This window comes from Podarcis erhardii, assembly GCF_964252035.2.
Source record: "Podarcis erhardii genome assembly, chromosome: 13".
In the NCBI taxonomy this organism is placed as follows: domain Eukaryota; kingdom Metazoa; phylum Chordata; class Lepidosauria; order Squamata; family Lacertidae; genus Podarcis; species Podarcis erhardii.
Genome location: NC_138502.1, coordinates 1,399,487 through 1,420,613, shown reverse-complemented (window position 1 = coordinate 1,420,613; position 21,127 = coordinate 1,399,487). Strand labels below are relative to the sequence as shown.

At 50.5% G+C, this 21,127-nt stretch overlaps 2 protein-coding genes and 1 long non-coding RNA gene across 8 annotated transcripts in view; 1 reads left to right on the top strand and 2 right to left on the bottom strand.

Moving 5' to 3' along the window:
• TFR2 (transferrin receptor 2) overlaps positions 1–9,552 on the bottom strand; it is a 52,414-nt gene extending 42,862 nt beyond the window's left edge. For 3 of the 6 annotated variants that reach the window (XM_081835660.1, XM_081835659.1, XM_081835658.1), the window contains exons 1-3: positions 9,418–9,552; positions 8,426–8,567; positions 6,641–6,706 (exon numbers count right to left, since the gene is read on the bottom strand). Coding sequence is in view for 2 of the 6 variants with exons in the window: in XM_081835658.1 (XP_081691784.1) it covers positions 6,641–6,706; positions 8,426–8,446 (87 nt within the window). In the remaining 4 variants the exon portion in view is untranslated. Of the gene's footprint in view, positions 1–6,640; positions 6,876–8,425; positions 8,568–9,417 lie in introns of those variants that run through there. The other 3 variants (XM_081835657.1, XM_081835661.1, XM_081835662.1) reach the window with 3 other exon arrangements.
• EPO (erythropoietin) lies at positions 9,357–20,195 on the top strand (the record flags this gene model as incomplete). The annotated part of the gene is given in 5 exon segments (XM_081835841.1): positions 9,357–9,408; positions 9,411–9,559; positions 11,970–12,059; positions 13,041–13,208; positions 17,845–20,195. Coding segments are annotated over 5 exon segments (588 nt in total). The 3' UTR covers positions 17,974–20,195.
• Positions 13,318–21,127, bottom strand: part of LOC309326849 — a 131,421-nt gene continuing 123,611 nt past the window's right edge. The window contains exon 2 of the long non-coding RNA XR_014150388.1: positions 13,318–13,655. This is a non-coding gene — a long non-coding RNA (uncharacterized lncRNA). The remainder of the gene's footprint in view (positions 13,656–21,127) is intronic.

Sequence of the window (21,127 nt, the reverse complement as noted above, 5' to 3'; positions counted from 1 at the left end):
AAGAATGTGTATCCTAGGAAAAATTGGCACCAAAATGCTGATGAATCTTCGTGAGGATTTAAAAAAATAAATAAGCCATTATTTGCTACTGAAACACACAGAGAACCGGATTTAGGATTGGGAAGATGAGAAACTGAAACCGTCCTAATCATAGATTCCCTAGTCCTGACACCTGAAATCTGAAGGCTGCGTCTCCCGTGGGAGTGCCCTGCACGGATCCCGGAACCGTGCTGTGCAAACACAGAGTTGGGCAGAACGTCCTGTCCTGAGGAACTGCGGATTCTCTCTCGCTACCTTCCAAAATGCAAGCCTCCCCATCAGCAATGCTGGGAGACCATGTTTGGAAGATGCAGGACAGGCAAAATGAAGCCTTTCTGTGTCCCAGGATGCTGGGACAGACAGAGGACTGGACAGATTCATCGGCGGTCAGGCTAGCCAGGGCTGCTAGCTACAATGGCTATGCAGAGGCAGCTTGAGAGTAGTGTGGCCATTTCGGCCGTGCTGGCCCCTGGGAGACGAGGTGGGCCCCCTTTGGCCAGATCCAGCAGGCTCTTCTTATGTCCTTTTGTTCCACAGTACTGGGCAAGGCAGACCAGCGGCCTGGCCCCTCTGCAGTGGCGTAGCGTGGGGGGTGTAGGGGGGCTGGCCACACCGGGCGCAACATCTGGGGGGGCACGCTCGCCGCCTCCGGAGTCGCCGAAGAGCCTCGGGCGCAGGCTGTAGCAGAGCCCCATGTCTCGCGGAACCGACGAGCTGTGCGCGCGTCCGGGCTGAAGGCGTCCGGCAGGCAGCAGCTCTCAGCACTCGCCGCGGTCCCCGCGCATCAGGGCCACGGAGGGCGCGCCAGGCAGCCCCTCCTCACAGCCCCCCCGCCGCCGCCACTGCTGCTGCAGCTGCTGGGCCATGTTGCATTTTCCTCGCCTCTCTGCCCTCCTCCTCCTCCTCCGGGCAAGCGGCGTCGTTTGAGCGGCAGCGCCAGTGGCAACTCGCCTCAGATCACCTGACATGGACCCGCCGCTGCCGCCGTGGCTACCTTACCGTAAATACCCCAGCCCAGGCAGCTGCAAGAAGAAGCTGGCAGCGGCAGCAGGTTAGGGGCGCAAATTCCTTGCCTTGCCCCGGGTGCTGACAACCCACGCTACGCCGCTGCCCCTCTGTAGCTCTCTGCGTGCATGCCATGCTCTGCATCCCATAACTCGCCAGAGAGAGAAAGCAGCTCGCTCCTCTGCTCTGCTCAGGAATGTGAACTTCCCTCTGGAGGAAAGGAGCCGCCAGGAGCCCATAAGGGCAGCTGGATCGCTCCGCGCTGTCTGCAACAAAAAGCAGCAGCACAGAGATCAGCCTGCTCCAAGCTGGTCCCTCCAGATGTTTTGGACTGCAATTCCCATCAGCTGTGCTGCCTGGGGCCGAGGGCAATTGTAGGCCCAAACATGGGGGAGACTGAACCAGAGGAAAACCCTTCTCCTTTCCCTCCTTGCCCCCTTTCTGCTTAAGAGCTCAGCTGGTAGAGCACGAGACCCTTAATCTCAGGGTTGGGCTTGCTAAAAATTGGAAAACACAAGAACTACCAACAGTGGAAGATTGGCAGATGCAGATGATGGACTTTTCGGAGCTAGCTGACCTGATTGGAAGAATCCGCGACCGGAAAGAAGAGGAGTTTCAAGAGGACTGGAGGAAATTTAAGGACTATTTGAATAAATATTGTAATATAAAAAATTAGAAATTACTTGAAAGAAACAAATAGGCCTAGGATTAAACTAAGTTATAATTAAATAAATGGGATTTAGAAAATTAAGAAACGTGAATAAGATGGACTATAATTGGAGATTGTTTTAGTTTAATAATGATATTGGAAAGCTGTTACTTTCAGCTACAAGGAAACTCAGAAGGGAGAGACTAGGGGAAGTCAACCAAGATGTTTAAAAGGTTGGATTTGTAAAGAATTAAGTTTGTTGTTATTGTTTATCTGTTTATTGTTCCTTTTTCCCATCTTTCGTTCATTGATGTATTTTTCTTTTTTCTGTTTTTGTGTGTCATTCTGCTTTGTGGTTTTTGTTATTATTGTGGAAAATCTAATAATTTTTTATTTAAAAAAAATAAAAATCTCAGGGTTGTGGGTTGAAGCCCCACATTGGCCAAATGGTTCCTGCCTTCCATTGCGTTGGACTAGATGACGCTTGTGGTCCCTTCTTACTCTACAATTCTATGATTCTCTGGGGGCTGGGGGCTCCGGAAAAAAGGATGCCAGGCCAGTCTTGGCAGCTTTGGGGTTTGCTCAGTGATAGCAGGGAACACAGAGCGCCTGCAGCTGAGCCGAGGGCGAGAGGCTTGGCCGACATTTCGGCTTAGATAGCGCCAGGCGTCATCTAGGGGTTAGCCAAAAGCAGCTGCGGGCCGCCCATGCCAAGATGGCAAGGGGGCTTCTTCTGGGGCAGAGGTGAGGCGGCTAGGAGAGGAGGCAGGATTCAGCCCCAGAAACCTATGTCCAGAGCATCGGCTCCAGTGCCACAAGGACACACCTGGGATTCTTTAGCAGCAATTCCTGCGTTGCAGGAGGGGGGTGGGCTAGATGACCCTCTGGTCCCCTTCCAGCTCCACAATTCCAGGTTCCATCAGTAGCAAGAAGCCACATCTGGGAAGGGCTGCTGCTGCTGCTCAGTGGTGGAGCACCTGCTTGGCGTGCAGAAGGCCCCAGGCTAAATCCCTGGTTCCTGCCTGAGACCCTGGACAGCCACTGCTGCTGCCAACCAGTGCAAGCAATACTGGGTTGGATGGGCCAAGGGTGTGACTCTGTCCCCACACGTCCGCGATTGGAGGGCAGGGATTCCAAACATGGAAGCGGGTTGCCGCCTAGCAAGAGAGGAAGATGCCGTACAGCGAGTCAGGCCTTTGGTCAATTGTATTGTCTACACTGACTGGCACCAGCCAGTGGCGTAGCGTGGGTTGTCAGCACCCGGGGCAAGGCAAGTAATTTGCGCCCCCTAACCTGGGGCAAGGCAAGTAATTTGCGCTCCCTAACCTGGGGCAAGGCAAGTAATTTGCGCCCCCTAACCTGGGGCAAGGCAAGTAATTTGCGCCCCCTAACCTGGGGCAAGGCAAGTAATTTGCGCCCCCTAACCCGGGGCAAGGCAAGTAATTTGCGCCCCTAACCCCTAACCTGCCACCGCTGCCAGCTTCTTCTTGCTGCTGCCTGGGCTGGGGTATTTACGGTAAGGTAGCCACGGCGGCGGCGGCGGGTCTGTGTCAGGTGATCTGAGGCGAGTTGCCGCTGGCGCTGCTGCCCAAATGACGCCGCTTGCCCAGAGGAGGAGGAGGGCAGAGAGGCGAGGAAAATGCAACATGGCCCAGCAGCTGCAGCAGGGCTATGAGGAGGGGCTGCCTGGCGCGCCCTCCGTGACCCTGACGCGCGGGGACCGCGGCGAGCGCTGAGAGCCGCTGCCTGCCGGACGCCTTCAGCCCGGATGCGCGCACAGCTCGTCGGTTCCGTGAGACATGGGGCTCTGCTACAGCCTGCGCCCGAGGCTCTTCGGCGACTCCGGAGGCGGCGAGCGCCCCCCCCCAGATGTTGCGCCCGGTGGGGACGGCCCCCCCTGCACCCCCCACGCTACGCCACTGGCACCAGCTCTTCAAGGTTGTAGCCCGTTCTGTTGAAAGGTACCATTGGAGGCTGGACTCTTCCGCTGAGCAGCAGGCCTTGTTCACAGGGACAGGATCCTGCGCCCTTGACAGCTGCAATCAGGTGAAGCAGGACAGGACAGAACAGACAACTCTTTAATAAGAGTGTAAGAAAGTCCTGCTGGATCTGATGGGGGAGAGGTGTCTGGAGTTGCTCTGCAGCTCTACTGCCTCTGAATATGGAGGTTCCATTGGGACACGGGTGGCGCTGTGGGTTCAACCACAGAGCCTAGGACCTGCAGATCAAAAGGTCGGCGGTTCAAATCCCCGCAATGACGGGGTGAGCTCCCGTTGCTCGGTCCCTGCTCCTGCCAACCTAGCAGTTCGAAAGCACGTCAAAGTGCAAGTAGATAAATAGGTGCCACTCTGGCGGGAAGGTAAACGGCGTTTCCGTGCGCTGCTCTGGTTCGCCCCAAGCGGCTTAGTCGTGCTGGCCACATGACCGGGAAGCTGTACGCCGGCTCCCTTGGCCAATAAAGAAAGATGAGCACCGCAACCCCAGAGTCGGTCACGACTGGACCTAATGGGCAGGGGCCCCCTTTACCTTTAATAGCCACTGACAGACAACCCACCCCCTCCTCTATGGTTTTGTCTAATCCTCTTGTAAAGCCATTCAAGTTGGCAGCCATCGCTTCCTCCAGTGGGAGTGAGTTCCACAGGTTAACAGAGCACACCACATGACAAAGTCCTTCCTTTTCCCTGTCCTGCCTCTTCCAACATTCAGCTTCACTCAATGCCCCTCCCCTGAATGGTTTTGGACGCCCTTTTCTGAACCTTTTCCAGCTCTGCAGAGGCAACCAGAACTGTACTCAGTACAGTATTACAATCTTGAGCATGGAATGTGCCCTTATCACATAACACCCTCCTCCCGCAAATAAAACGTTGGTATCTGAAGCTCCCACAATAATGAACATTCTAACAATAATACAGCATGGAAAGCTAATGCAGCCTGATTTATTTATTTTTTTTAAAAACACACCTTTCAAGAGGAGCGAGAGGCAATCATGAGGGCAAGCTTCACCTGTTGGATTACTGCCTGCCATGCAGGTCTTTTTGGCGGGTGCAGGAGAACTGGTGGCAAGCCTTGAGCTGCAAGGTTGATGTGGAGACTTTGGAGCCAGGAGAAAATACCCATAACTCATCTATGGGGCATTTGGGGTCTGATATTCAGAACCAAACCAGACCAAACCAAGTCCTTCTTCAGGCAGCACATAGTTAAACTGCAGAACTCACCTCCACAGGAGGCAGTGATAACTTTAAGACAGGATTAGACAAGTCCATGGAGCAAGAGAGGGCTATTGATGGCTATTAGCCGCCGTGATGGCTATGCTCTGCCCTCTATGGTCAGAGGCAGTAATGCTTCTAGTTGCTGGAAGCCACAGGAACGGAGAGTGTCTCTTCCGGTCAAATCCTGCTTGTGGGTTTCCCATAATAGGCATCTGGCCACTATGAGGACAGGACGTGCTGGACTAGTTGCTCCATTGGCCTGATCCAGCAGGCCCTTCTTGTGTTCTTATATTCTTGAGGGGTCTCTGCCTAAAAGCCTTTTGGGGGGCTGTGGGGGGGGGGGGAGCTGTTTCTATAGAGCCAGATTTGAAGCATCAGAGTTCCAAGAGGTTAAGTGGGACAATGCGCTAACTCTGCATAAAGTGCATCTTTTATAGGAGCAGAGTTGGCTCGATTGAAAGCAGTAAATTGTGTAAGCAAGGACGCCTGGGTTGTTTGCACCCTCGTGGGCAAAGGGTTATTATGCCTATAAGTTCAGGCCTGGAGCTTGGATTCTCTAGGAGAGGGAGCTGGGTCTGTTTAGCTTGGAGAGGACTGAGAGGTGATAAGATAGTCAGCTTCACACATCTGAAGGCTTCTCACATAGAAGAATTTTTAAGGCTCCGGAGGGCAGGACAAGAACCAACGAATTCAAACCACAAGAAAGGAGGTTCCGCCTAAACATCGGGAAGAACTTTCTGACGGCAAGAGGCGTTCGAGAGAGGAGCGGACTCCCTTGGAAGGTCGTGGGCTCTCTCTTTCCTTGGAGGTTTCTAAACAGAGGTCATACCTGCCAGCTGTGATTCCTGCCTTGCAGGGGGTTGGGATAGATGGCCCTTGGGGGTCCCCTGCAACTCTATGATTTTAGGGGAGGGTGCGGCTGAAAGTCAGGTGCTGGGGGTGCCTTGGAGCAGGAGGAGGGCCACGGATGCTGAGATCCGGCAGGGCACCCGGGTGCATCATCGGCGGAGGAGAAGGCGTCACCAGCCGAGGAGCGTCACTCTGGCCAGACGTGAGTCAGGGGTGCTCCTCCTCACGCCGTTTTTTTGGCACACCAGGGCTCCCTGGATGGCGGCCTGCCAAGGCAGTGACCTTATCCACCTTGACGCCTTAACCTGTGTCTGGCCTGCGGCCAGGGGCAGACGTGTCTGGTCCTGCATGGGCCTTCCTCCTTGAAGGGAAAAAAGCCCCCTTTGGCTTCCGGCCGGCAGAGGGAAATTGTCCATCTCTCTCCTGGCCTGTCCAGTGACATTCTTGCACTCAGGGAAGGAAGGGAGCGTGGTGGAGGTCGGGGTGGGGGGGAGAGACAGAGCGGGAGAAAAGCCACATCGGGCAGAGAGCAGAGGGATCAGGCGGATAAAACATTAACTGCGCCTCGTGCGTCCGGCGGCACAGCTTTCGCGAGACCTGGGGTCTGCAGAGGAAGGGGAAAGGGGGTCGCTTCCCCCCACTCCTCCGAGCAAACATCAGTGGGGAATTTGTGTGTGTGTGTGCAAAAATGCAAGCCGGTGTCCGGCGCTGCTAGGAGCAGATCTTCCAAAAAGAGAAGAAATCAGGTTCTTCAGGTGGCAATTGGGATCCAGAGAGAGAAAGAGATCAGGGCACTGGAGCAGCCGACCAAGTTCTTGAGAAGTTAGGCTTCCCGGTCAAAAGGTGAAGAGGGCGCCACCGTTTCGGACGAGGTCCTTTGCAAACTCACCTTGGCGTGTGCCGATTGTGACCTCTTCCTCTTCGCCGAGCCAAACCAGCCGAACTTTTGTGTGATCTGGAGAGAGAAAGGAGGGAAATAGAAGCTGCTGGACGTCCCTTGCGTGGAGCTGCCGTGGTCGACCTGCTCAGCTGCCGCCCCCACCCCGGAATGACGGTCCATGGCTAGCCATGGGGCAGAAGGGGTCCGCTAGTCTCTAGGACCATGAAGTTTTGGCTATGGGGATACCTGGTGAGTAGCGTCCGTCCACTCCGGCGGTTGCCAAGGGGGAGGTCAGGGGGAAGGTGCCAGCTGCGGCAATCGATTGAGTTGGGCCCCTGCCAAAGGGAATTGGCTGAGCACAGCAAGGTGGCTAGAGGAAGCTGCTGGAGGCCAGGCCATTTGCCTCTCACAGCCCAGCCCTGACTGGCAGCAGCGACAGCAGCAGTAGCTGCCCTCCCTCTGGAGTAGTCTCAAGTAGAGAGAGGGGCTCCTTTCCTCCATGGCCTGCTCCTTGATGCTGGGGTGCCTGGGAGGACTGAAGCAGGGACCTTCTGCACACCAAGCTTGCTGCTGGGTGACTTTACACCCACCCTCTCCCTTGACTCTCTCAAAGTTTGGGAAACGGAGGTTGTAAAATTAGTCAAGGCAGGGGTCCGCTGAGGTTATGAAATCCTCCTCCGGCAGGCTGTTAGATAATAGGCAGGAGGTGGCAGCAGGCAGGTGCCTTGCGGGGGTGGAGTGGGGGCTCTGGAAACCCAAATGTCCTAGGCTAGGTAGCCCTGGGCCTCTTTATTGTCAAGAAGGGCAATTTGGAAGCCACTCAGCTGTGTTCTTATGGGGGCATAGGCGACTTGATGCCTGATAAGGAGGGGATACTGGGATTGCAGCCCTAAGGTTTCGTTCTATTTGATCAGTTGCAAATGGAGCCTCTAGGATTTGCGCAGCAGCCTTGAGAGACACCTGGATCCTCTGGAAGAGAGGAGCCCCAGGGGAAGGGGACTTCTCAGCAGTGAGGAAACCAGAGCATTTTCTCAGGCCAAAGGTCACCCTTCCCAGGCAGGCCAGTCTTTGCATCCCCTTTTGGCACTGGGGAGCTTAGGGGGCAGGTGAGGCTTGTCAAAAGCCAATGAATCAGTTTGTGGCAGAGAACTGAGAGTTTTGAACTGAGGGTCCACCCACGCAGTGCACTCTGAGCTGTTTGGCCGCACCAGGTAGAAGATCAGGGCTCTGTGGGTTTCCTTCTGAACAGCCACATTTCTGGGGACTCGGAGGTCTCTGGGAATTTCTCTCTGTTTTGTGTGTCAGGAGAATGTTGGGGAAATCTCATGCATATTCCCAGGCTGGACTGTGGTATGTGTGTGTGTGGAAGAGAGAGAAACTCTATGAGTTGAAGCAGGAGAAGTGGAAGGTGCTGATAAGGGCTCTGTCGACACCACAAGCTGATAAAAGGGAGCTTGAAGTGGGATCTGCAGTGCCGAATTTGGAGTTTGGAATTGCAACATTGCAAACATCACTAAGCAACTCGCCTAAAATGCAAAACGCTGATGGAAAGAAACCGTGCGCGCGCACCCAGCCCGGATCGATGGTCTTGAAAACTATACTGTGGACACGAGGAGGCAGCTGGGCAGGAATGAGAGAGGAGGGGGCATTTCATATTCCTGCCTGCCCGGCAGTTATTGAAGGACAGGAGCCCTGACAGAAGGGGGTGGGGAAGATGGGGACCCAAAGAATGTCTCTTCCCTCCCTGAGATTTACAGCTGGATTTGGAGCTGTCTAAACCTCTAAAAGCCATACCTGAAATTTCCTGCATTCCATCTTGCTTGTAGGATTCCAGAGGCAGGCAAGATTAAATGTCTGGCGCTTGTGATTTCTGCAGTGCAGAGGGTTGGGCTGGATGACCCCCTGGGGTCTCTTCCAACTCTGCAATTCTATGATTCTGTGTAAGGAAGGTTGTGACAAGTCACTTTGGGTTGCATTAGCCAAAAAAAAAAAGGCCACCAATAAGATAATAATAATAATAGTGGATTATATTCATATCTTTTGGAACTGATCTCAAATGCAAATATTTTGGAAATCCGTCCAGGATTAACATTTCTGATAAGTTAGGATATCATATACTCTTAAAACCTAAAATATTTCTGCTTGCTTATCTGAAGGATGTTATCAGTCAGATGGGCAGCATATAAATCACAAATTATTATTATTATCCCAGAAATGTGATCAAGAATTAAGTGTTCAATCTTATAACTGCTGCTAAGTTTATGGGGAGAAGATACATCCCCCTACTGTACATGAACGGATTGGAAAAAACAAAAGATTAAGTTAATTTATTATACATATAAATCAGCCTAATGGGTTTCTAGGAAAATGGGTATTTTGGAAATAGTTTAGTCTTTGTTTACTTCGTTGAATTTTAATATTTGATATGGTAATGGGTGGGTGGATGGGCTGGTGGACAGACAAAACCACCGCTAGACTACAGTCGAACCTTGGATCGTGAATGCCCTGGAACTCATACTTTTTGGCTCCCGAACGCCGCAATTTGCAAACGTTCTTTTGGAACTCGAACGTCCGACGGGGCTTCTGCAGCTTCTGATTGGCGACAGGAGCTTCCTGCAGCCAATCAGAAACCGCGATTTAGTTTTCGAACATTTTGGAAGCCGAAGGGACTTCTGGAACGGATTCCATTCATCTTCCAAGGTACGACTGTGGTTGTGATGGGCAGATGGATGATGTGCGCATGACGATGCAAAGCAGCTCTGCAAAAGATCTAAGGGGGACCTCACCTTTTATTCTGCAGGGCTGACTCCTCTCCTGTTAATGTTGGGATTCCTGGCCCCAGTGCTCCTTACGACCCCCGAGCCCATGTGCGACCAGCGTGTCATGAACAAGTACATCCAAGATGTCAGCAAGGCTGAGAGTGAAATCGTACGTCCTCTTTTCTTGCTCTGTTCCCTTCCCATTCCTTCCTGAACACACACACACAGGGCATAAGGTTTAGTCATTTGTTTATTCAAATGCATTTATACCCCACCTTCTTCTCCAAGCAGCTCAAGGTGGCGCGCTCATGGTTTGCTCCACAACAACAACAACAACAACCCTGTGAGGTAGGTGAGGCTGAGAGAAGGCCACAACTGCTCCCCCCAGGTCAAACCCGGGGAGCTTCATGGCCGCTGAGAGGGGATTTGAACCCCGATCTCTCCCAGGTCCTAGCCCGACACTCTAAGCACTAGTTAAAACTATGGCATTAGCTCTGACAAGCTGCAGCGGTGGACACCGGCCTGGATGGCTTTAAAAGGGGTTTTGGAAAATAAATGATGTGTCCCTCTCAGAGAAGTATAGGAGTATAGCATCTAGATCAAGGGAAGTAATAGTGCCACTGTATTCTGCTCTGGTCAGACCTCACCTGGAGTACTGTGTCCAGTTCTGGGCACCACAGTTCAAGAAGGACACTGACAAACTGGAACGTGTCCAGAGGAGGGCAACCCAAATGGTCAAAGGCCTGGAAAAGATGCCTTATGAGGAACGGCTAAGGGAGCTGGGCATGTTTAGCCTGGAGAAGAGGAGGTTAAGGGGGGATATGATAGCCATGTTCAAATATATAAAAGGATGTCACATAGAGGAGGGAGAAAGGTTGTTTTCTGCTGCTCCAGTGAAGCGGACACAGAGCAATGGATCCAAACTACAAGAAAGAAGATTCCACCTAAACATTAGGAAGAACTTCCTGACAGTAAGAGCTGTTTGACAGTGGAATTTGCTGCCAAGGAGTGTGGTGGAGTCTCCTTCTTTGGAGGTCTTTAAGCAGAGGCTTGACAACCATATGTCAGGAGTGCTCTGATGGTGTTTCCTGCTTGGCAGGGGGTTGGACTCGATGGCCCTTGGGGTCTCTTCCAACTCTAGGATTCTATGATTCTAAGACCCACTGAAATGAACAGGCCCTAGTCATCATGTCCACTTCTGACATCTTGTCTACTCTGCTTGGGTCATCTGTTTGGCCACTGTGATAACAGGATGCTGGACCAGACAGGGCCCCATTGGCCTGGCCCCGCAGGGATCTTATAGCATCAGAAAAAGCTTTATGCCAAAAGGGGGGGGGTGTGTTTATTTCAACAAGCATACAGTGCTCTGAAGCATTTTGCTGGTTTTTATCTGGCTAGCATCGGTAATCATTTTATATTCTTTTGTGTACATTGCTCAGAGGGCTGTTGTTGTTTTCTAAAGGAAGCAGTTTGCAAATATTTTCTTAATAAACAAATATATGACAAAATATACGCTAAATGGTGCATCTGTGCACTGTTTGACAGTGGAACGGACTCCCTTGGAATGCAGTCGACTCTCCTTCCTTGGAGTTTTTAAAGCAGAAATTGGATGGCCAACTGTCATGGATGCTTTAGTTGAGTTGCTTTAGTTGAGGGGGCTGGACTAGATGACCCTCAGGGTCCCTCCCAACTCTACAATTCTATGAATCTATGATTCTATATCTACCGGACCAAGCTTAAGATTTTGCCCTTACAACAACCTGGGACCAATTTACCTGTGAGATCACCTTACTCCATTGTGCCTCCTTGACTGCTTATATCTGCAGAACTGGCACTGCTATAGGTGCCACATCATATAAGGTTGCCATGCGTCTGGAATTTCCCGGACATAGCTAGCTGGAATACTGCAGTCGGAAGCAGTGTCCAGGTGGAAATTGCTAAAAAATGCCCAGGAAACTCTGGGTGTACGGTGACCCATGTTGGCAGCATCGTGTTTGACAATTTTGACAAATATGGCAAATAATACCCATTTTGCATTTGTAAGAACTGGGTATTTTACACGCTGGAACTCCCTGCCTATTGATACCAGGTAGTCACCCTCATCCGGCAGGCATCCTGCTAAAAGCATTTTTGTTTAGACAAACCTACCCAGATTTTTTAGTAAGCTAGTGCAGATTTTAATCTGTTTTTACTGTTATTTTAACTTTTCGAAAGTCTCAAATGATCGTTGCTAATTCTTCTTATTGATAATTTTATTGCTTTATCCTTTTTGTCAACCACTTTGAGGTGGGTTTTTTGTGCGTTACAATCAAACGGTGTATGAACTTTATGAAGTAAATAAATATCCTATTGGCCAGTTACTGGGGAGCAAGTCCCAAAGTGCCAGGCAGCTTGTGGGCTTCTTGTTGGCAATTGTTTGAGCTGGGCCAATGTGGGAATGAGGCAGACCTTTGGTCTGATCCAGCTCACCTAAGGGTCTTAAAACTACAGCTCCCAGAATTCCTTGTGCCAACTAAGCCACATCTCAAAGCAGTTTAGATCTGTAGCATAGATGTGAATGGACTCTGATTGCTTTACAGGTAGAACTTTGTAGAACTTCCTGCAACCTGCCTGAACCTGTCATGGTGCTGGACACCGGAGTCAACATACGTAGCTGGAGAAAAATGAATGTAAGTTTGATCTGGGGTGGGGAAGGGGGTTGCCGAGAGCGGGGGGGTGGGGCTGATGCAATTCACTGCGGGGCCTGCTCAGCACCAGGGCTGGGGGAGAAATTAAATTCTGTCTGCATTTTAATGAGAAATAAACCAATATGAGAACTGAAACAAAGGCATTCTCCTAAAAAAATCACACTTCTCCGAATTTTGTAATGCGATTCTCCAACCAATGAGTGCAAAAATAAAAAAACTCATCTGTTAGAGGAAAGCAGGCATAAGAATGCACATACTGGTGAAAACCTCTCACAAAAATGTGTTATTACTACAGTGGTATCTCGGGTTAAGTACTTAATTCGTTCCGGAGGTCCGTTCTTAACCTGAAACTGTTCTTAACCTGAAGCACCACTTTAGCTAATGGGGCCTCCTGTTGCTGCCACGCTGCCGGAGCACGATTTCTGTTCTCATCCTGAAGCAAAGTTCTTAACCCGAGGTACTATTTCTGGGTTAGTGGAGTATGTAACCTGAAGCGTATGTAACCTGAGGTACCACTGTAATCTTATTTATTTTTTACCTGCCCTTTACCCTCACTTTATTATTATTATTATTATTATTATTATTATTATTATTATTACTCTGTTGTGAGCCGCCCAGAGTGGCTGGGGAAACCCAGCCAGATGGGTGGGGCATAAACAACAACAACAACAAGTTGTTGTTGTTGTTGTTGTTGTTGTTCTTGTTGTTGTTGTTGTTGTTACTACTACTACTGAGGTCCCTATTAGGGAAAATTCATTGCAAAAATGTGTGTATTAGGAAGAAGTTTGCCCTCAAATACCGATGAACTTTCACGGGGATTTGTCTTTTAAATGAAAATTGCTGCAGAAACGTAGAGAGTTTAAGACGGGGGAAATTGAGAAACTGAGAGTAACTGGAACGGACATATATGCCCACTCCTGTAACATCACTGATGGACTTATTCTCCCCACCCCGCTCTGCTAGAGGACGAGGCAGGCGTCCGAGGTGTGGAAAGGCCAGACCCTCCTTTCGAGGGCCATCAGCCAAGTCCAAAGGCATCATTCGGCCATGCAGCCTTTTGTCCGCCAGCTGGAAGTGATGGAGAGCTGCCTGCGGAGCATCAGAAACATCTTGCGCGGCCACGGAGCCCAGGTGAGAGCGAAGCGCCAGATTTGTGGGGAGGGAGTGCTGGTTGGCGAGGAGGCCGGAGTTCCCTGCTCAGAATCACAGAATTGAAAAGGGACCCTCAATGGCCATCTAGTCCAACCCGCTGTATTGCTGGCATCACGACAAATCGCAGCCCTGCTCCTTAACTCCAGGTGGCTTTTAGGACGAGAGAAACGCCCTTGCGCATATGCTCAGCAACGCTTTGTCTCGGGAGCACACATGTTGGTCAAGTGGTGATGCACTTTGCACGTGCGCAGAGGAAGTCTTCCACTCCTGCCGGCCAGATTGTGCAGAAAGAGAGAGAGAGAGAGAAGCAGTTTCCTCGGAGCGCATGGACGAAGCGCAGTAGAGGCGGTTCGACTCTTCTTAGTAACAAAGCGGGAGAAGGGAGACGGAATCGCCAAAGCCGCCGTTCTACAAATTCAGATTTGCCTGCAAAATTTGCAAAAAAAACAGAATTTGAAATAGCGTTAGACTGGAACAGCAGAGAGTTGGTCTCCTCTACAGGAGAGCAAAATCCCCAATATATCTGTTAGCGTGGCGGTGCAAATATTGCAGGCTGTGTGGAAATAATAATAATAATAATAATAATAATAATAATTTATTTATACCCCGCCCATCTGGCAGGGTTTCCCCAGCCACTCTGGGCAGCTTCCAACAAAACACTAAAATACAATAACCTATTAAACATTAAAAGCTTCCCGAAACAGGGCTGCCTTCAGATGTCTGAATAGCATAGCGAACCCTGACTCTCCTGGGCCATTTTCCTTTCCGGCGGCAACCAGAACCAGCTAGTAATTTTCCAGGCCTCCTTTCCCCACCCTTCTGCCTCCTCCTGAGGCATCTTTTGCAAATCCCAAGGGCTCCCCTTCACACCCTGGAAATATGGCCCAAGTTAAGCCCCTTGGATCGCCCTCACCAGGGCGGCTGCAGAAGGCAGATTCCCTCACGGAGTGGGAATGCACACCAAATGCCTTGATCACCTATTACCTTGTAAAAGGGAAGAGCGTTTCGTTTGAAAAAAAAAAAAAAGGCTAGCTTTAATGGCAGGGCAGGGCGCCGAGAGTTGTGAGGAGAAACCCCTATTCCCCTCACGGAGTGCACTTTGAGACCACCCTGAACAGTCATGGCGTCCCCCAGAGGATTCTGGGAGCTGTGGCTTGTTATGGGTGCTGAGATTTCTGAGGAGACCCCTTTATTCTCCTCACAGAGAGGACTATGGTGCCCCTTTGAACCATCATGGCTTCCCCCAAAGGATTCTGGGAGAGAGGACTATGGTGCCCCTTTGCACAATCATGACTTCCCCCAAAGGATTCTGGGAGCTGTGGCTTGTTATGGGTGCTGAGATTTCTGAGGAGACCCCTTTATTCTCCTCACAGAGAGGACTATGGTGCCCCTTTGAACCATCATGGCTTCCCCCAAAGGATTCTGGGAGAGAGGACTATGGTGCCCCTTTGCACAATCATGGCTTCCCTCAAAGGATTCTGTGAGCTGTAGCTTGTCCAGAGTTCTGAGATTTCTGAGGAGAGACCTCTATTCCCGTCACAGAAAGCACTATGATACCACCTTGGAACAATCATGGCTTCCCCTAAAGGATTCTGGGAACTGGGGCTTGTTCAGAGTGCTGAGATTTCTGAGGAGACCCTTTTATTCCCCTCACAGAGAGCACTATATAGTGCTGTTTTTCTAGTAAAAAAGAGGCGCTGGAACTCGCCAAGAACACCTCCCTTTTTCTCTCAAGGATGGCAATGGCGCCTACATAACAGGTGCCAGAACTGATTTCCGGCGAGTTCCGTGTGAAAAAGAAGCCCTGGATATATCTATGCAGTCATGGCTTCCCTCAAAGGATTCTGGGAGCTGTGGCTTGTTCAGAGCATAGCTGTCAACTTTTCCCTTTTCTTGCGATGAATCCTATTCGGAATAAGGGAATTTCCCTTTTTTAAAAGCGGAGCGTTGACAGCTATGGTTCAGAGTGCTGAGATTTCTGAGGAGACCCCTATTCCCCTCACAGAGAGCACTATGGTGCCCCTTTGAACAGTCATGGCTTCCCCCAAAGGATTCTGGGAGCTGTGGCTTTTTACAGGCGCTGAGATTTCTGCGGAGACCCCTATTCTCACAGAGAACACTATGGTGCCCCTTTGAACAAGCATGGCTTCCCCAAAGGAAGAGACCCCTAATCCCATCACAGAGCTCACTGTGATACCACTTTCAGTGGTCATGGCGTCCCACAAAGGATTCTGGGAGCTGTACTTTGTTAAAGATGCTGAAAATTGTGAGGAGACCCACTATTCCCCTCACAGAGCACACTATGCCACTTTATAAACAGTCATGGCTTTCCCCGCCCCAAGGATTCTGGGAGCTGAAGTTTGTGAAGGGAGCTGAGAGTTGTGAGGCGACCCCCTTCTTCCCCTCACAGACCACATTATAATACTAGTTTGAACAGTCATGGCTTCCCCCAAAGGATTCTGGGAGCTGTGGCTTGTTCAGAGTGCTGAGATTTCTGAGGAGAGACCCCTTTATTCCCCTCACAGAGAGCACTATGGTGCCCTTTTGAACAACCATGGCTTCCCCCAAAGGATTCTGGGAGCTGAAGTTTGTGAACGGAGCTGAGAGTTATGAGGAGACCCCTTTATTCCCCTCACAGAGCACACTATAATACTAATTTGAACAACCATGGCTTCCCCCAAAGGATTCTGGGAGCTCTGGTTTTTTCTTTCAAGGATGGCAATAGGGCCTACATGAGAGGTGCCAGAAATGATTTCCGGCGAGTTCCGTGTGGAAAAAAAAAAAGAGATTTCTGGGAGCTATGGCTTGTTGAGGGTGCTGAGGGTTGTTAGGGCTACAATTCCCAGAGTTCCCTTGCGAAGGGGGACGATTAAACTGCTCTGTGAGGGGAATGGAGGGTCCGTTTCAACTCTCAGCAGCCTAACAAACGACAACTCCCCAATCCTTTGGGGCAAGCCATGGCTGTTTAAAGCAGTATCATAGTTGAAATGTATGGTCTGAATGCGGCCTATGCTGCCATCTGACCCTAGCTGATGCTGATGCTTCAATATTTTAATGTTATATTTTAATTTTGTTTTTAAGTTGTATTCATTCAACTTGTTTTTATTATTGCTTGTTAGCCTTGACTGGGGAGGGTGGGGTATAAATAATTATTATTATTATTATTATTATTATTATTATTATTATTATTATTATTATTGGAGTGGTAGTCCAGGACACCTGGGGAGGCTGACTTGGCCAGAAGCCTTTTTTATGATGCTTATGGCACCCCGGCTGGCTGGGAGTTATAGTCCAAAACACCCAGTGGGTGCCAGCTCGGGGACACTGTTCCAGTGAAAGATAACCCATTAATACACTTTCCCAGAGAAACCAGAAGCATTTTTGCTAGGGATAACAGGGAATGAATTAAAAAAGGAAGATTGCAAACTATCCATGTACACAATGACAGCCGCTAGAATCTCAGTGGCTCAGAAATGGAAATCCCAAGAAATCCCAACTTTAATGGAGTGGCAGACAAAAATGTTTGAATACATAGAATTGGCGAAATTTGACTTATAAGATTCGGAACCGAAAAGAAGCAAAGTTCGAAAAGGATTGGAGTAAATTTGTTGAATATATACGGAGCAATTGTAAGAATTAAAAAACTGTAGAAGGATTAATGTAAATCTTGTGATGTGGATGGAGTGTAAATAAGAAACTGTAAGAAAAGATTTGAGATATGAAAACGGTTGAAGGGATGGAAGGAAGTCCGGGCGCAATAAGGCGCAGGGTAAATAAGAAAACATACAAATTTTTGAATGTAAGAGTATTTATTTGTTGTTGTTACAAAAAAGTACCGTATTTTTCGCCCTATAGGACGCACTTTTCCCCCTCCAAAAATGAAGGGGAAATCTGGGTGCGTCCTATGGGGCGAATGCAGGCTTCCGCTGAAGCTTGGAGAGCGAGAGGGGTCGGTGCGCACCGACCCCTCTCGCTCTCCAGGCTTCAGGAAGACATCTGCAGCCTAGGCAGCCCTGCGGGAGGCCCCCCAGGGATGTCTGGGCTGCGGATAGCAGCCTGCTTCCCGGAGCGTCGGGCGCCCTGAAAGCAGAGCGCCTGGTGCTTCGGGAACACATCCGCAGCCTAGGCAGCCCTGCGGGAGTTCTCCGCAGGGCTCCCCATGCTGCGGATAGCAGCCTGCCACCCGGCGGGCGGGGCGCCCTGAAGAAGAGCGCCCCGCGCGCCGGACAGACATCCGCAGCGTGGGCAGCCCTGCAGGAGTTCCCCACAGGGCTCCCCACACTGCGGATAGCAGCCTGCCGCCCAGCACGCGGGGCGCCCTGAAGCAGAGCGCCCCTTGCGCCGGGCAGCCTGCCGCCTGAGGCAGACATTGGGGACAGCAGGGAGGCGCAGCGCCGTTCCTCGACCTGGTTCGGTTTCCCCGACCTGTTTTTTGGGGGGAAATAAAGGGAATTTTTTTCCCTTTATTTCCCCCCCAAAAAACTAGGTGCGTTCTATGGGACAGAGCGTCCTATGGGACGAAAAATACAGTATTTGGGGAAAAATAAAAAACAGAACCTGAAAGGTGAAAAGAAAAGAAAGATACCCGTTAAGTAAACAGACACCTCTCTTGCAGGAAGCCCCCCAAGATGACGTCTCGACCCGCACCCTGAGCGTCCAGACCATGAAAAAGCTGTTCAGCGTTTACTCGAGTTTCATTCGGGGGAAATTCAGCCTGTACATTACAGAGGCCTGCGCCAGGTGACGGAGGGAGAACGGCGCCACCAACACATACCACTCCGCATGCTGCTGCCACCCCCAACCGCCCACTGCTGGAGGGGATGGGTGCCCCTGCGTTGCCCGCTGAGTGACAGCTTGATTTGATTGGCAGGTGTCAACCACACGCACGCACGCATGCATGTGCACACCCGGGTTCTGTGCGGACTGCCTTTCTCAGCCGGGAGGGGAAACTTTTGACTCGCTTGCCCAGGAGCCGGTGACACTCATCCCTGCACATTCACACACACACACACACACTGCCCTCTGTGGTTCCTGACCCTGCCCAAAAGAGAAAACAAGAGCTGGGTTTATGGAAGGTCTGGCGCCTTGTCTGCAAACAGGTAGCAAGGCCGCTCCCCGGGTTTTTGAGGGGAGCAATAGTGGTCCACCTTGGAGGAGGATGGTGCTGTCGTCAGGAAAGCGGAGCTTTTTCAGCCATCGACTTTGGAGGAGGAGAGAAAAAGAGAGAGAATGAGAGGAATGGAGGAGAGGAAGTCTGCAAAGCCAAGATGGGAAGAATTTCGAACCCAAGACACTGAGTTTTCCCAAAGGGGCCCGAGCTGAGCGGCGCAAGGCCCACAATCCCTCTGCAGTGGGGCATAGGAGGTGGGCGGCAGAAAAATCTTGGATAAGGTGGTCTCAGTGGGGCTGCTTGACCAGCGTTGCCCGCTCTCCCAGTGACGGACAGTGTTTGGGCTGTAAGGATGTGTGTTTTTGTGGGGGCTGGTTAGGAGGGATGAGAGAAATGTCGCACGGAGAAGAGGCAAAGGTTTGATGGGGAAGGAATGGAAAGGAGGTTTGGCGGGCTGCAAAATGAAAGGATTTGGTGGGGAACTGATATCACCTTCAGCAAAAGAAGATCCACAGCCACCAGGAAACCTCAAACAGAGGAAAATCAAGAGAGGCCTTATATTGAGCTAGGGCCCAAGGCTAATATTGGTGCCCTTCCAGAGCTGGTTTCTGGGGGCCGGCACATTAGCAAGTCAGAAAGCATGCAAGTTCCTTGGGGTTCCACTTCCATCATTTTCACAGTCCTGTCTGGGTATTTGCTGGGCTCTCTCTGCTGTGAATGTGGAAAGCGGGAGTCGAAAGTCGTTTCTCGAAAGCCGCAGCTTGGGAGTGAAAAAACACCTTGAATTTAGTGGGGTTTACTTCTGAGTAAACATGCGTAAGTTGGGGCTGCATGGTTTCAAAGCATCAGTTGTAGGGAGCATCTGAGAAGGGACCAGATGCTCCGAAGAGGTGAGGGTGATTGGCAGGTGTCCTTCAAAGCATACCTAACTTGGGAAATAAAGAACTGCGAAAATGCTTGATGCGCCTGGAGGGGAGCGAGATCTGTCTACCCTGTACCACTGGAGGCGATACAGACTTGATTGGCAGGTGTCAATCTTTTCAGGGCCACCTTCAGATGCTGTTTTCTGTAATCCTGACACAATAGCAGTGCATTAGTAATGGATTTATTCAGCTTTATTAGTTGTTCCGTGATGCTTCCCACATTATTGATTGGGGGGGTCCTGTAACGCCATCAAAGGCCCTCCCCCCATTTGTGGTATGTAAAACGTTACAGGATTTCAGCAGGAAGGACAGGATATGAAAGGATTGGGAACGAAACAGTGTGTCTACCCCAAAACATTTACAGGCACAAAGAATATCGAAGGCAGGGCAGCAATATCATCATGGGCGCAAATCATTGCAAATTCTCAATGAAAAGGGCATTTCTGAAGGGGCCCGTAGTCTTAGAATCAGAGACCCAGGGGTCATCTAGTCCAACCCCCCTTCTTGTCGAGAAAGAAGCCGATTTATGAAAATGCCTGCTGTAATAACCGTTGAGACGATCTCCGTGGATGCGAGTCCCTTCGCTCTCCTCTCCAAAAAGTTAAAAGTTGCTGCTTCCGCTTTTTCTGTAAAGCGAAGGTGAAGATTTGGCGGCTGCAGGTTCGATTCCTTGCGAGGAGAGGGATAAAGGGCTTCGGTGCCACAGAGGATATACACCTATGTAAAGTTTTTGTTCTAAGGGACTTTATGAGAGTTTATATTTGATACTAAGTTAAACATGTACAGTTTTCCTGTATATTTATCTTGTTGACTTCAGAGAGCAGCTGGTTTGTATACTGGGTTTGGGAAAGGAAGATTTCCTGGTGGACGGGATATTTTTTTTTTAAAGTAGTTCTGTTTTATCTTTATTAAAGGTTGTTTTGCTTCCCAGAATATCCAGAGTTTCAATTTCTAAACCAGAGCATTCAGGCTTGCAAGTGCGTCTTGAATAACCTTCCCACTGCAGTTTCTCAGTTACGTGTGAGAATCGGCTGTGGATCTGCAATGGCAAGGGAAAGGCACTCTGCATATGCCCAGTGGCACACCTTTCTCTATCACCATTGGCTTTAAATTTTCCAAAGACGAGTCTGGACAGTAGAAGCAAATTATTAAGCACCTAGAGCTCATCCAGTCCAACCCCACCCTGCTCAGGGCAGGAAAATCCAGTGCTTCACCACTACTCCAAAAGAGACTTCAAGAACTCTGCTTGAAAACTTCTATCCCAGGGGAGACCACTACCCTTTAAAGCCATTTTCCCCCCATTGTCCCGGCAGCTCTTACCATCAAAACCTCTCTCCTAACGCCCACCTAAAACGTACCCTCTTGTGACTGAAACCCTCTGCCCTCTGGGGGTGGGGCAGAAAAATAATAATTCTTGTCCTCTTCTCTCTGTTGACGTTTTGATGGAGAAGACTGTCAATGGCTAAGTTCAACCCCCCACAACTGGGAGGAAGTAATGTTTCTGAGGGACGAAGATGGCGCTGTGGGTTAAACCACAGAGCCTAGGACTTGCCGATCAGAAGGTCGGCGGTTCGAATCCCCGCGACGGGGTTCCCATTCCTCGGTCCCTGCTCCTGCCAACCTAGCAGTTCGAAAGCACATCAAAGTGCAAGTAGATAAATAGGTACCACTCCGGCGGGAAGGTAAACGGCGTTTCCGTGCGCTGCTCTGGTTCGCCAGAAGCGGCTTAGTCCTGCTGGCCACATGACCCAGAAGCTGTACGCCGGCTCCCTCGGACAATAAAGCAAGATGAGCGCCGCAACCCCAGAGTCAGCCACGACTGGACCTAACAGTCAGGGGTCCCTTTACCTTTACGTTTCTGAGTG